Consider the following 16,281-nt stretch of genomic DNA (forward strand, 5'->3'; position numbering starts at 1 on the left):
CTTATCTAGTTCAGGAGTAACACCTAACCTCTTTTCTTCTACTAAAAAAGGCTTTGTTTCTAAAAATATTTAATATGATTTGCTCAATATTATTTTGTTGAATAAGTTTCTATAAAGTTTTATACCTTTTTTAGGGTACTCCTTTTTTTCTTTCGCAGCTAAAATTCCAGGCGGTTTCTTGGATTCAGGAACAACTCTCCTACCTCTACCTCTTCGTTCTTTTTCTGTGGCGATTTTTTATATAATAGCAACAAACAAATTCTAATCGGTAAATGAGGTCAATACCCTAGTATTTTGAATACCGTCGGAAAGTCATACAAGCCAATTTGTTATTGTATTGTATTGTATTGTTAATCAATATGTTAGGAACAATCTGTTTGTCCTTATAGGTGTAGAACATAACGTTCGAATAATTTAAGATGTGCTTCTAAGTAAAAAATAGGAACTTTTTAAAAAGAAACACTTTTTAATATTCTTTTACAGATTTTGTTGAAATTTGGTAGTATAATTTGTTGTGACAAGAGGCTGTTTTTTTAATTAAATCAAAATTATGAAGTGTAGTGTGGTCCCGGGAGGCATCCTATCGAATTTTTGACAAAAAAATATGCGACACTGATTTTTTTGACCTCTCTTTTTTAAGTAAACAATTAAAAATGCAACTTTTTGTCTCCTGAATTTTTTTCGTATCTGGTTCGTTTTGAAGAAAAAAAAAACAATTTATTGCATGTCCCTAATTGGCAACATCTTCTAATTGATTTTTTCTTAATATTTAAAATAACCGTGATCCAGATATCTTAGCAGTTTTGTGTAAAATTGTAAGTCTAAGGACATTCAATAAATTGTTTTTTTTTTTTTTGGAAGACGAAGCAAGATTTTTTTTAGAGTTTGACAACTCTTGAAAACTAAGCATTTCCGGACCCGTGTTCCTATCCGTAAATCTAGAATCACCTCTTAAATAATTGCAACGTTATTTCCATCCCTCCTGTAGACATTTGCTTGCACGATTCAGTGATTCTTCTGATCCAGCAAGTTGGGAATTGGAAAGTCTTACAATGAAAGTGACGTACCTTTTCGCAGTTCCTCCTCTTCTATTTTTGGAATTTCTTTATTCGCTTCTTTTCGTTCCGCAAGTATTTTCTTTTTCGGCAGTTTTTCATCCTTAACTATTTTCTCGTCCTCGTCTGTTTGAATTTTTTCTTCTGCTTTTGGAACAACAGGTACTTTATCTATTTCTATTTCTCCTCTTGTCGGAATAACTTGGTCGCTTTCCAGTCCTTCCTCTGGAATCTCAGCTTTAGGAATTTTTGTAACGGGTTGGTCCACCGGATATTTTTCGTATCTTGGTCTCCTCTCCTTTTTGGGTTTGTACTTTTCTGGAGTTTCTTTAATTATTTTTCTTGGCATTTCTAAACGTTCCTCTCGAAATTTACTGTCATCTAATTTCGGTGACCTTTTTTCTCTATCGATTTGTGCTCGTCTTGCTGATAACTCTTTCCCGACCTCTACCCTTCTTAATTTATATTCTTCTTTTGGTTCGATCTGCTTTTTGCCGAGATCTGGCCTGACTTTCATTTTTTTAGGCGTTGTATCCTCTTCTTCAGGATACGGTTTTGTTCTTTTTGTAGTTCTCGGTTTTTTCCGTATTTTTTTCTTATGATACGGCTTAACCCTCTCCATGTCTAATTCAATATCCTTTCTCTAAAAGGGTATTTAGGTGGATTAGAAAAATTGAAAAACTAAAAAGTAACCAAAATTAAACTTATCTCCATTATATAAAATTAATATTAAACTTTTTCTAAACGTCTTATTCTATCTTTTAAAATTATCGATCTTCGACAAGTTTCTAATGGTTTTAGGTGTTTGCTTTACTTATTTTAATAGATCGTTAAATATTATGAATTTAAGTATTGTTTTTAAAATAGCTAAGTAATTACACAGTGTGTTCCGTTTAAAACATAATGAAATTAGAATACGTAAAACATACAGTATGCATCTTAGGTCAAATTTAAACACACCATCTAATTAATCCCAATTTTTTTGTGTCCGCTAGGTAAGTTAGTATTTAGTATTGACGCAACAACTGTCTGAAAGATATTTAAAGTATCTCCACATCGCGAACATAGGGTGAAGACATTTCCAACCGAGAATGATTTTATGAAGAAATCGCAGATGACAAAAAAGTTACTAATTTCATCGTACAAGTTTTTCCTTAAATTTAATTAAGAAAAATGATAGGGGTAGTCCAATTCAATTCCCTGCACTTATTAAAAAAAAAATATGCAGCGAGTGTGTTTTTATCATAGTAATACTTGCGTAATATTTTATTGTTTATATATTTATATTTTATTTTTGTACTTTTAGGTATGATACCTCCCTATTGGTTGGCTGGCTTTTGACCTCACGTTTATATAACAAACTACCTTTTATTTCAAACAAGGAATCACCCCTTAAGTTTTTCGTAGTTGTTTTAAACCATACTTTATTACCGCTTATAGAACACCTATAATTTCTTAAATATGTATCTTTTGATTTTATGCAATATTTGTTCATTCTTTTCGTCGAAATTTCGTATGTTACCTTTTTGGAAAGCCGACGTTTTCGCTCCAGAAGTTCAAGTGCCTTCAAATCATCTGTTAATTGATTTTTCTAAAATTTCGAGTTTTTACCATACAAATGTAAATAAGCGGGTCGTGATTTTGATACCAATAATTTTAGATGATCTCGTTGGGCTGCGGTTAAATCTATTGAGCTATAAATATCAAGCACTGCTTGAAGATATTCAATTCTCCTCATAAGTTTATCCAATTCCGATCTCCTTTTTACATCGAGCGCACTTAATAAGACATCCACGGGGATGAAGTTGCCCATACAAAACCCCTAAAATAATAGAAGTGCTAAGTAATAGGACGAATTCCTGTATTTATTTTGCGCACTCCTTTATTTTTGACAAATAGTTCCAGAATATGTTGCCGCCTTAATTCAACCTCATCGCACCAAACTCTTAAATCGTCGGCGGAACTATACCTCTTCATTCGAGCCTCCGATCTTACACGAGCAATTTCAAAAAGCTCTTCGCGAAAAGCGCGCTCTTTTTTATCGAGGTAACTCATGTTTAAGGCTTATTTATCAGTTTAGAAAAAAACGTTTTCTGACCAACTCTCCTAACAAAACTAATCGACAGAAGCTAGATGTCACATGTGACAGGATGAGTTTTTTAACTCAAGCATATATACCATGGAAATGCAAAAATAAACTAGATTAATTAATTAGCAACGGTGGGGATGTCACATGACCTACTATAAGTTTTCGCTACGTTGTCTGATGTTTTGTCTACACAACGAAGCAACATTATACTCGTTTCTGAGAGAAATGTCAAATTAATAATAAATAAATAATATAGGTAGTTAATCAGCAAATATTAATCCAAATTTTAATCTCGAAGCGATGTTATTTCGGTGTAAACTAAAAAGAAAAACGACACACAAATGAAAACCTTTCCAACCATTTATTTTAGATTCGAAATTTACACCACACAAAATGTCATTACTGACATCGTTGTCGGCATTGACTGCGGATCCTGCAGATATAAATAATAATAATAAATAATAATTAATATCATTTTGAAATAAACTTTATGCATAAATTTTCTTAATTAGTTTTTGATTTATCGATTTTAATATTTTACTTTAAATATAAATACATAATAATTTATTGTAATTATATATTATTATATTATTTATTGCTGCTGGAATACCATTATAAATTTTTGGCATTTTTGGCCTATTGTTTATTCCTTATAGAAAGACAATTCTGCATGTCATCAGATTTTGAAGAGTGGTTGCAGGAAATGAAATTGACCAGTGGCGTTAATAATACTTATAATGTCGTATTCAAAGAGAGTAGTAAAAACAAATATTTGCAATTTATTATCGTAACATTGGAATAAAATGCACCTCGAAAAAGTTTTTTACAGTTTATTGGAATATTTATATTTTTCTGCCCAATTTCCGTGGTCGAAAATGTCTTCTTTTTCAAAGAGAGTAGCGCGTAGCGCGAAGCAGCTTTTTATTACAAAAGGAAAAAACTTCGCGGCTTCGTGTGATAAAGGGACGCATTGTTTTTCTATCGTGCTCCTACGGAAACCTTCGCAAAATCGATGTAATTTAATTGTGCATGCATGCTGTATAAAAAATCCTTCACATCTCGTCGAACTTCAAAGTTACATCAAACATCGGTAAATATTAAAATTTGCCCAAATAATCGCGTTGTCGAATGATATTTTTTAAAATATCTCGCGCCCCGTATAATTGACGAAACCTGAAACTCTCTCACGACACGGTTTACGATACTGTTCAAATAAAATTATCCTATCTTTAACGGATTTTCATTTATCACCAATAATTTACCCACAAAAATGGAAATTTTTAGGATATTTTAGATATTTACATTTAGATACAATCATTGTTCGAAATAGAGCTTATAGCCCTCGATTTTCCTGGTTCAAGAATTTTTTGAAAATAGTAAATGGTTTTCGAGAAAATAATTTTTTTCTGAAACCATAAACCGTAACCTGAAACCGTAATAATTAATGATGTCATCGCGTCTTGACAGCCCCCGAAATAACATATGGATTTTTTTTAAATATCCCGAGCAGCGTATGTGATAGCCGAAAACCGCAAATACAAAAATTGTAGCTCTTGAAGCGGCCTATGACACCGTTTGAACCAATTAGCCATATTTTTTACGATTTTTGATTTGCGGTTAATAATTTACTCTGTATAAGAACAATTTTCTAGGTCTTTTAGATTTTTGCCTTTAATTTGAAAACCTTGTATATAACTGAAAAATGCCTAAAGTAAATGTTATTGCACTGGATCTTCTGCGTCTACCCGTTAAATAATTTTGCCAAACGGATTAACGATTATGGAGGAAAATATATTTTTCTGGAAGCTAAAATTACCAAACAAAAAATTTCAAACATTTTTAAAAAATGCTTGGTAAAATTTGCTGCTAAATTTGAAGTTGATGTCTGCAAACTTAGGACAGTTAACACATTTTTCATTTAGCACGGAATATCGGGATCACCCTGTACAATAAGTAAAAACCTTAAATACAAAAGTTTTTGCTATGGGGGCTATATCCCAATATAAAAGAAAGTGAGATCTGAATCATAGTCTTTTAGTTATAACCAAATTCCAATAATAGGGGGACCCATTTTTCAGTTTTTTTGAATTTGCGGCGTACCCTGTATATTTTTGAAAAATTGTCAAGAATAAAAGTTTATAGAGCCGTATCTTCTACTTCTTCTGGTTTAAGAATTTTTTTGGTCTCGTAAACAGTTTTTGAAAAGTGACGTTTTTTGAACCCCTTGCACGCGCGATTTTTTATTTTTTTAGAATACTTCCCGACCCCCCTGCCGTCCACCCCATTTTCAATAGGTTCTGTCCCGGGGCAAAGTTGCATATATGTGCCAAATATGAAGTCGATTGTTTCAAATTTCGGACCCTTATCGTGTCCAAATTTGCAAGCAAGGTCCAAAAAACAGTCGAAAATCGCGAAAAAAAGATGGATGACCGGCGCCGGATCAGGGTTATTTCTTATAAGCTTAACTTAAAATTTCAATTTTGTAGCTCCAACGGTACGAAAGTTATTCAGGAGAAACCAAAAGATGAGAACGGAGAACGGACAAACAGACAAAAAATTTTTTTTGACGGTGATCAGTTCTGTACCAACGGCGATCCCATAGGACCAACCGCTACCGAGATATAAAATTTTTATACGAGCGCAGATACTTTCGAAAAATTCGATTTCATCGATTTTCAAAAGTAACAAGTATTTGCGATTTATTATCGGAACATTGGAATAAATCGCACCTCAAAAAAAGTTTTTATAGTTTATTGGAATATTTATATTTTTTAACAGAAGTTTCCTTCTTTTGTTGACCAACAATTTGAGGCCCGTCTTGTACAAAATTTCTGTGCCGTTCCGGCGGCAACCCGTCTTTTTTTAAATGTTTCAAAGTATGTTCCAGATTTTGTTTTTCGTTCTGTAACTCTTCCAAGTCTTTCCTCAATTTTTCGCAATCGTCGCTTCCTGACAGTTCCTCGGTCGGGCACGTACAATCTTCCGCGTCTCCATTTTTTTTATTTTTGCTGTCCCATTCGCGGTACTGTTTGCCCAATTCCTGAACCACCCGTTTGATAGCGCACTCCGATTGTTTCAGCATTTTCTTAACGTGTCCGTCTCCCGTCAACGAGATCATTTTGTTCGCAATATCTTGTAGCTTTTTATTTTCTGCTTTGGCCGCGTCCAGTTCGCGCCTCATCAGTTCCACCGACTCGAATTCCTTTTGGTTTAACTTCTTGCTCCTGTTTATGCAATATTCTCGATCATTTAACTGATTTTCTAGACATTTGATGTGACAATCTTTTTGACTAAGTGCGTGTTCCGCTTTGTGCAAGAGTATCTCTAGTTCTTCTATACGAACTCTTTGCAAATCAAGTTTTTTTTCTAAGTTCGATAGTATTTGGGTTTTAGATGTCAATTCTTCTTTAAAGGAGGTGACAATGTTATTGGAATCCATCTGAAACATGGAGATTAATAAGAATTTTGCTCAAATTGCTATTCAACTAGTTTCTACCGGGTGATGGTGACCAAAAATAATTAAATTAAAACTGTGGCCATCAATACGTAATTTTCTCAAGAACTAGATGTTTTTTAATATACAGCGTTTTCGTTAAAAAGAGTTATAGGCAATTGAAAAATAACAATACGCATATGTATTCTGTAATATTTAATTATTTTATGTACATATTTTAACATCTACTTAGGAACATTTTATATAAATATTTAAGAACTACATTTAATATTTCAAATAATCGGTCATTTTCTTTTGAATTTTTTTAGTATGCCAATACGAATCTCGTACTTTTGCTTGTACTACCATTTCTTCGAGAGAGACAAATAATACATAAAAAATTTCTCTAGCAGCTTAACTGAATATAGAGCTTGTTGAATGGTTGGTGGTGGTCTCAGATCAACTTCTTCATATTCTCCTTCCTCTTGGTGCTCTTCGTCACTCTTTCTTGCTTGTTGCAATATGGCTTCCTCTGTCAAGTCTGCTGCTGTAGGCAAATCCTGATTTATCACCATAAAATCTTGCAACTCCTCACTTGTAAACGTAATTGTTGTTTGAAACTGCTTTATCCACTCGCTTAGTGGCTGATCATCTTCCAAGTCCTGTTCGCATTCTGTCTCGGTAATAACCCCTGCATGATGGTAGAAGTGTTGAATTGTTTCTGCAATCACCTCTTTCCAAGCTTTACTAATAAAGTTGACTGCATCTAGCATAATAATGGAAAAATTGTCTTCGGGCTCGATCATTTCCATTAAAATGTTTTTCCTGTGCCGACTCTTAAGACTTCTTATTACGCTCTGGTCCACCGGCTGTAATACACTTGTTTTGGTTGGAAGAAATGCCAATTCAATATTCCGTAGATCTGGAATATGGGGATGTACAGGGCAGTTATCTAAGAGAAGTAATATTTTCCTCCCCTTTAATTTTGCATCCCATTTCCGTATCGCCTCGTCAAAAATTTGCAATGTCATCTATGCAGACTTGTTTGCCTTGTAAGTGAACGGCAAACGCTTAATGTTCTTAAAACATCGTGGATTAGTTGATTTTCCAATCACGACTAGCTTTCTTATTTCTCTCCCACTCATATTGGCAGCTACCACTAACACTGTTATACGTTCTTTAGAAAGTTTTACACCCACACACTTTTCGCTTCGAAATTTAAGAGTTTTTTCTGGCGTCATTTTGTAAAATATACCAGTTTCGTCAGCATTGAAAATGTCGTCGGCAGGGTACTTCTCTGCTAGTTTTGGCCACGTCTTCTCTAGCCAGTGACGTTTTTGTCGACATCACGGGCTTCGCCACTTATCTCTCCATATTTTATACCATGTCTCTGTTTGAACTTCCCCGACCATCCTTCCGAAGCCTTGAAATCGATAATGCCAAGCTGTTCAGCAAACTTTTCTACTTTTAGTTTTACATTTTTAAGACGTTGGAACGACTACAACATTGACCGATACAAATCTTCAATTTTTTTCTTTCGGTAAGTGATCAATTCGTTATACAGAGTGGATTAATACATAGCTTTGTATGGAGACGTAATAGCACAACAAATTTTGTTCGTAATACAGAGTTTCGCTATAGGGGGTTTTCACTGTATATGTCTATATTTCTTTTCGTACAAGGTAAGTTAAGTAATATAATACAGAAACAAAATGTGCGATATGTATAGCCTGTTAGTTTAACATACGAGGTTAACGTCAAAATTTCCAGGTCTGACATAGATGCTGCTCCAGTAACACGATAAAACTTTGTCTTCTTTTAAATATGTACCTTAGTAGGCTGCGAAAAAAAAATTAAAGTCAAATGGTTTTTTATTGACAGCATTTTAAACAAGACGTGTCCGAAAAAATGTCGCAAAGTAACGCAAATTGAGTATAGAGCAGTCATAAAGTTTTCGACAAAAGAAGGGTGAGCACCTAAAATTATTAAAGAAAGGCTGAATGGTGTGTACGGCCAAAGTTCTCCTTCGTATTCTGTAGTGAAAGCATGGGCAAAACGTTTTCGAATGCGGCAGGAGTCAATTGAAGATGATTCAAGAACTGGTCGGTCAGTGGAAGATATTGTTGCGATTGTAGAAGAGGTGGTATTGAGTGATCGACGTTTAAAGGTCAACGAAATCTCAGAAATTACTAAGCTTTCTGATACAAGTGTTCGTCGAATCGTATGCATAAGGTTAGTGCAAGATGGGTTCCTAAAAACCTTTCAGCTATTCAAAAACAACGCTGTGTCCAGTGTACGCGGTCTTTTTTGGAACTCTGTGGGTCGGAACCGAAGGCTGTGATAGAAACTATTGTGACTGGAGATGAAACCATGGTTCTCTATTATGACCCTCTATCGAAAAAAGAATCAATGTCGTGGCGTCGTAAGGCTGAAGCACCTCCAAGAAAATTCGGAGTATGCCAGTCAACAAAAAAGGTGATGGAAACGATATTTTGGGATTGTGAATGAATTCCTTTGATAGATTTTAAAGAAACTAATACCACTGTCAATGGTAAATATTACGCAACATTATTACATAAATTGCGAGACTGTATACGTGTAAAACGTCGAGGAAAACTGACCAGAGGCGTGCGTCTTTTGCACGATAATGCACCTGTCCATACTGCTGGTGTTGCACAAGCTGCCATTTTAGAGTGTGGGTTCCAACAGATAGATCATCCTCCCTATAGTCCAGATATGGCCCCCAGCGACTATTATTTGTTTGGATATTTGAAAAATGACTGACGTGGATGGCGGTTTAACGACGAAGTTGAGTTAAAAGAGGCTGTTTTAGCTCATTTTGCAGACAAACCAAAAGATATTTTTTTAAAGGGATTGAATTGTTAATTAAGAGATGTAATAAGTGAATTGAAGTTAAGGGGGATTATATTGGAAATAATAAAAAATTGTTACTCTAATTTGTTTCTTTCATATTCAGGCCGGTAAATTTTGGCGCTGCCCTCGTACTTACTTGGGAAATTAATCGTTTGATTTCGTTCTCTTGTTCGCAAATGCACGTTTCAAGATCGTGGACTTGTTTCTTCAGGTGGTCCCTCTCTCTGATCATGAAATGTGCTTCGTCGACTTGGGACTGTAACATTTCGCACCTACATTCCATCTCCAGAATTTCCTCGTATTTTTGCTTGTACATGTCTCGCTCGTCCTTGATTGTGTCGAATGTTTTGAGTTTTTCCATGACAACTTCGAATTGGGCCTTAAAATTTTGAAACCGATGAAAATTCATGACCATAAAATGGCGGGACACTTGAAAAATTAATCCTTTAGGAAAACAAAACAGCGAATCCTGTTATCTATACGTTGCAACAGAATTTAATGAATTAATAATATAATAAATTATAAAAAATAATACGTGTTGCTTTAAGTTTTAAGTTGCGCACTTGCAGGAGATTCAAAAATTTCATAAAGTATGTGAACAGTGCCTAACCCATAAAAAATAAATTGTATGGCTATTTTATACATAACCACGAAAGACGATGATGAAATCAATATATGTACTTTCAGAAACTCACTTGTATTTTCATGAGGACTCCTTATTTTTAAGAATTGTATCCGTATAATATTTACTTTTCAATTAAGTTACTTTTGTAAAATTTGTAAATAATTAATTTTTACTCTGCATACTATTACCCTACTTTTTCAAGACTTTTACAACAGAATAACCAGATTTTGAATAGATTCCGTAATTTCTGATGGCAACGGGAGAGATATTTTGATACTTTGGCCCTAAAATGGCATGTTGAAAATTTCTTTTTTTTTTGTTTTGTTTTTTCGGTAGCTTTACTTAAAGGACAGCTTTGAGAGATATATTTAATATGTTTCCTAAGATTGACTTCACTTGCCTGAATTTCATTTAGCTCATTTAATTTAATCTGCAAACCATCTCTTTCTAGACGTAACATCTCAGCTTCCCTGATTTTCGATTTGTTACTATCGACTTCTTTTTTAAGGTTCTCTATCCGTTTCGCCATGGCGTCGCGCTCAGATTTGGTGTTTTTGAGTTCTCTTTCCAGGTTCTCATACATCGATTGGGATTTTTTCAATTCTGTACCAGAGCTTTTCTCCAACTTACTGTGCGATCTCAATTCGCGTTCCAACTCGTCCACGCGGTCCGCTTTTTTTCTAAGTTTTAACACCTCCTTCTCCATGTCCTTTAATTGTTTGATTTTTTGACTCAGTTTGTCGCGTTCTTTCATGACGCTATCTAACATTTCGGTGCTGCTCCTTATGGTACCCAACTCATCAGGCAGATTCTGATATTGCATCAGTTTCTGTTCTAGCAGACACACTTTATTTTTCAGATCGTCTCTTTCTTGTGTAACTCTTTCTAGATCGTGTAATTTATCTTGGAGGTCTAATAAGGTTGACATTTTATTTTCGTCTTGGTATGACTCGGAGAGAAGTGACATTGGTTCTAGTTTCTTTATGAAGTAAAGATATATCATTAATTACAAATGGAAGGAAATAAATTGAGGAAAATTAGGCGTTACTGTTGCATGTTATAAATATGGAATGCAAATTTATTCCGAAAAATTCAGTTTCCAATCTCTGCCAGCGCAGAAATTCTGTGGAAAAATAATAATAACCAACTAAAATTATAGGTTGTCTCATACTTAGCTCCCATAGAAAAGCAACAGGTGTATTCCCTATCATTTCAACTACTACCATTGGCCACCATGTTTATTGAACAGATTTATTTTGATTGCATTATATTGAGTAATGTCAGTTTGTTCATAAAGGCAGTGAGCTTCAGAAAATTTCACTTGTTTTAATCAGTTTTTCTGAAACGACCTCACTGTTTTTCGGTTAACGATTTGTTCATTATATCACGAAATTGTGAGAATAAATTCCTTTCGTAATTGTTATACTGCTTATTCTGTTACCAAAGTTCACAATTAAATTTAATTATAGGATAGAACATAGAATGAAACATATATTTTTTTGGAAAAGGCATATATACAGAGTGTGGCATATTTTCAAAAATTCTAACAATAATATGGACTAGTCAATGACATAGATTGACTATAAATAGAATATTCAGTAAACGTCGTGACAAATGGTAGTAGTTAAACACTTTCTTTAACCTTTAATAAGGTTGATTACAAAAATATCATAGAATACTTAAATAATAGTGTAATTGTTATCTCAAAAATTGGTCCAAAAAGACTTGCCAGAGAACTTTGGAAACTACACTATACAAAATATGTTTGGTGAAAAATCGCGATCGTAACATGCAACAGTAACAGATTTCTAATTTTCCTCAATTGATAAATAAAAAAATAGGAAAGTCCCAAAAGTGTATTTAAATGCAATCGCATTCGCAATCACATAGCGAAAATTTTGTTCTATTCATTCCGGTTCTTCTGGTCGCGGTTGTTAAGAATCGCTATAAACAAAATGATATAACGTGAGAAATTGTTAAATGCAGTATGCAAAAAAACTAGCTTAAACCGCAAATACTCAAAAACATGACACCATTGCTTTTCTTAAGTACTCATCTACGCTTGTTTAATACAGATCATTTATATTTCACAAGGTCATTGAATGTGAAGTCTTAATAAATTACACACCGTGTCCCAATAGTCGAGTCTCGAGTCGCTATATTCGGAACGGCTGAATAGCAAGAATAAAAAAATATTGGCTATTCCAACATTCCTTGCGAAACTTTAGATAGATACTGTAAAATGTTTATGACTTAAAACTAAAGTCAATAAGGAAATTATATCTATCGGCTGTGTTTATAAACCTCCTAAATTTAATTCAATCACATTTCTTAACGAATTTGAGAATATATTAATCGATGTCCATGGAGATTTTAATTTAGATCTTTTCAATCCAAACAACCCCGTCGTTTCAGCATACAACGGTATTTTGGAGAGTTTCGGTTTGGTTTGGTTGGTTGACGTGCCTACGCGTATTTCTAATGCAACACTCACACTAATTGATCATATAATTCTTTCTAAGGACTGTTCCGTTGTGGGAACGGGTGCAGTATCGATTGAAATACTTATATGGTTCTAAAAATATTTTAAATCGCTCATTAAAAGAGGTCCTGTGTAATTCGATAGTTTTATCTTCTTTTAACTACTGTGATGTCGTCTATGACAGCGGCTGTCTCAGAACGAATTCAAAAAACCCAGAAATACTGTCTAAGATTCATTTTGGGGATTAAACGCGGCAGGGCTGTTAGTCATAAACTGAAGGAAGTCCGATGGCTTAATATGAAAAATCGACGATATCTCCATAAATGTAATCTTTATCACAAAATTATAAGATTGAAGTCTCCACGCTATCTTTTCAAATAAATCAGCTTTCGCACGGACGTTCATAATTTAAATTTAAGATCCTGCTCATCCCTCCACGTCACACCTCTGGAATTTTTGAAAGATCCTTTACATATGACATGGCTAAAATTATTATTATTTAAAAATGTAGATTTTATTTTTTTTAATTCTTTCATTTCTGTAGTATATTTGAAACACTCTGCATATAGCTGACCGATTGTTTTGCAGTTACATCGGAGATCTTTGCAAAATGGCGAAATCAAAAAACTATTAGGTTTGGTTACAGCATATATAGTGCATATTATGGTGATTCTACACAAAAGGTAATATTTACTCTATATATCAAAATAATTTTGGGTTAAGCACCTCATTTAGCAACTTCCTAATTGTTTTCGATCGCCTACCGTTTCGAAAATACATACTGAGTACGCACTATTAGGACACCTTGTATATTGTTGGCGAACTTTAACTGCTAATTTTAGTCATGCGATGCGATGCGATGAAAAAACCCTGGAATTCTGGATATTGAAATAGTGGCTATAGACAGAGTATAAAAACCATTGACTATTTTGTGTCAGTAAATTTTCCAATTTCATACAATATGTGTGTGGACTATATCGAAAAGTTTGGAAAAGATCGGCAAATTATAAAATTGTTGTGGCGACGCTTGAAACCGAATGCATCTGTTTAAACTACAAATGAAGCAATGCTACTGCAGTCGAAAGCTGGTTTGAAGGTTTCTAAATATTTTTTCTGAGAAATTAGAGACCAATTTTGATGAAACTGTTAAGTCAATCATAATCGAAGAGGAAAAAATCTTTAAAATTTGTACAACTTTCCCTTCTAAAAAATTGTAAAAACATAAAATATTCCTATATATTAATTTATTTGTTTTAATTTTCTAGTCTTTGTTTCTGTTATTGATTTGTTTAATTAATTTAATAAGTAATTTTAATTAGTTTATGTTATACTCTATGCTTGAATCCTGGCATCAAAGTGAAACAAACATGACATACCAAATTACTACCGTAAAGATGCCAGATGAAAGGCACTTGCGATGCAACGAATTTAACCCCTCTCGTAAAAACCGCGGTACTGTACGACCAAAAATATCGTGCATTTATTGCTTTGACGTTTTAAGTACTTTACAGTACCTTAACGGCAGACCTTCGCATCACCATGGTTAAACCCATCCCAACAGATGTTTATTCCGCATTAAGTAGGTCTTGCCTGAAATGGACCGTAACGAATATTTGTAAAAACTTTAAATTTTTATTTGAAACGTAAATGGACCGTTTTGAATTAAGCATGGATGCTGCGGGGTATTTTGGAATAAGTAGAAGCGTTTATTTTGACATCAGGTGATGTGTATCGTTCTTCTATTTGAATGTGATCCTTCCAGTAAGTATTTATGTACCTGATTCTTGAGCTTTGACCCTGTGAGGCTGTTTTCACTGGATAGTTCAAACGGTAAGCGTAAGTACTGTATTTATCTTACAGGTAAGTTTGAAAATAATAATTTTTGTCTTCGGATGCTAAATAAATGGTTTTGAATCTTTACAATTTTATAAGAAATTCAGAAGAGGAAGTAGGAGAAGCAATAAAAACAAGTGACATGGAACGTAATAAATTGTTACTTTGTACTTTTTTTATGTGCATCTTTCAAGAATTGCTCGGCGAAAAAGATTGAAAACATACTTATATCCTGTTTGTTAGTGTAGGTAGATAAATTCCTAGGACGGTCCTGAAATGGCTGTGAGTAAGAGTGTGCTCGGCAGGGAATTCTATAAGGGGCTGAGTAGTGTCTAACTCCTGCATCCCTCGTCCCCCGGGGGTGATTTTGAGATTGCAAATTTACAGATTCCCAACCAACTCAAAAAAAAAACAAAAAAAACTGTTTGACCAGTGTACGAGGCCTTCGGCCTGGCTCGCCTCATGCGACGTAAAGGACAGGAGGCGAAAAAAATTGTAAAAAAAGCACAAACACAAAAACTATCCCCTACCCCCATTAAGGCTGATATCTAGCGATCTAAACCTGAGCTATTAATGCGCGACATCCCTCGTAAACTGGTCAAACTATATATATATATATATATATATATATATATATATATATATATATATATATATATATATATATATATATATATATATATATATATATATATATATATATATATATATATATATATATATATATATATATATATATATATATATATATATATATATATATATATTTTTTTTTTTTTTTTTTCGTTGGTTGGGAATCTGTAAATTTGCAATCTCAAAATCTCCCCCGGGGGACGGCGGATGCAGGAGTTACCAATATACACTACTGGGCTGCGGTTTTGAGGTAATAAACAGTAGGCAAAGTTCATGAGGGGGTCGGTTGTAAAAGCACTATAATTCTGGTCGAAGCATGATGGGATTCGTAAGCTCTAGGGACGTAGCAAAGTGTTCGATCTAACCGTAACGATGTGAAATATAAATGTATTTTCTTAACAGGTTCAAGGTTCGGTAACTGAGATTAAAAATCGGTAGGTTTATCCTTAGGACGAACCAAAACTAGGCATTGGTTAGTTTATTATCGAGTTCTTGGCTTTACCTTAAAAGTCCCAAGTTCTTTGAGACATTCCTTTAATTTTCTTTCTAAGGTGTCGCGTTCTTTTTCGAGTTTGTCAATTGCCGCGTTCTGTCTTTCGCAAAGCATCTCTGCCGCCTATAAAACAATTCACTTGAAAATCCTCTCAAGATAAGGCCAATTGCAATTACAGTCAGCCGATCGCGTATGGCCCCATTTATCACTTCGTCCTTAACTTCCCCTAATTTCCTCTCCCTGATCGGGGAACTTGCTGCCTCTCTTTTGGGCAGCGGATCCCGATTGACGAGCACTTCGCTCGCCTTCGAAAGTTCCCGCGGCTTTTCTTTTTTAAGGGGCTGCACTTTTTTTATTTTGGTGCCGAGTTTCGTCGGGGCGTGAGCTTTCACCGTTATCTGCCCCGGTTTGGACAAATCAACCACCGGTCCGATGCTAAAACCGGTATCGACACCTTTAATTCTTGTAACTAATTTCGCAGGACCGTTAAATTTGGTTCGAACTCGGCCCAAAGATTCTTCCCCCGAGGAAGTTTTAATTAGAGCCTCAATTTCAGTCCGCTCTCTATCGTGACGTCGCTTTGCGATACACTCATCGGAATTTAATTCTAACAATGGTGCATCATCCAGGTATATACCTCTCATGGCGCGTTTCTAAAAAAGTATTAACCTTTAACAATGCCTTAAGCGCAATATGGGCCGGAACTCTGTACATGTACTTAGCATAGAGATTACCAAATTTGGTAAAGTAACCCCCTATTACTA

The 16,281-nt window shown here is 34.5% G+C and overlaps 1 protein-coding gene and 1 long non-coding RNA gene across 2 annotated transcripts in view; both read right to left on the reverse strand.

Moving 5' to 3' along the window:
• LOC132697113 (uncharacterized) overlaps nt 1–16,281 on the reverse strand; it is a 39,463-nt gene that overhangs the window by 22,141 nt on the left and 1,041 nt on the right. The window contains exons 3-10 of the mRNA XM_060662405.1: nt 15,694–16,170; nt 15,527–15,640; nt 10,477–11,055; nt 9,588–9,830; nt 5,900–6,583; nt 1,068–1,698; nt 126–224; nt 1–59 (exon numbers count right to left, since the gene is read on the reverse strand). Coding sequence (XP_060518388.1) covers nt 1–59; nt 126–224; nt 1,068–1,698; nt 5,900–6,583; nt 9,588–9,830; nt 10,477–11,055; nt 15,527–15,640; nt 15,694–16,170 — 2,886 coding nt within the window. The remainder of the gene's footprint in view (nt 60–125; nt 225–1,067; nt 1,699–5,899; nt 6,584–9,587; nt 9,831–10,476; nt 11,056–15,526; nt 15,641–15,693; nt 16,171–16,281) is intronic.
• Nucleotides 2,553–3,007, reverse strand: LOC132697275 (uncharacterized). Its single transcript, XR_009618133.1, has 3 exons — nt 2,934–3,007; nt 2,704–2,877; nt 2,553–2,646 (listed from the first exon to the last, which is right to left on the reverse strand). It is a non-coding gene; the product is annotated as an uncharacterized LOC132697275 (long non-coding RNA).

The sequence above is a fragment of the Cylas formicarius genome, unplaced genomic scaffold, assembly GCF_029955315.1.
Source record: "Cylas formicarius isolate icCylForm1 unplaced genomic scaffold, icCylForm1.1 PGA_scaffold_1__22_contigs__length_36826433, whole genome shotgun sequence".
Taxonomy (NCBI): domain Eukaryota; kingdom Metazoa; phylum Arthropoda; class Insecta; order Coleoptera; family Brentidae; genus Cylas; species Cylas formicarius.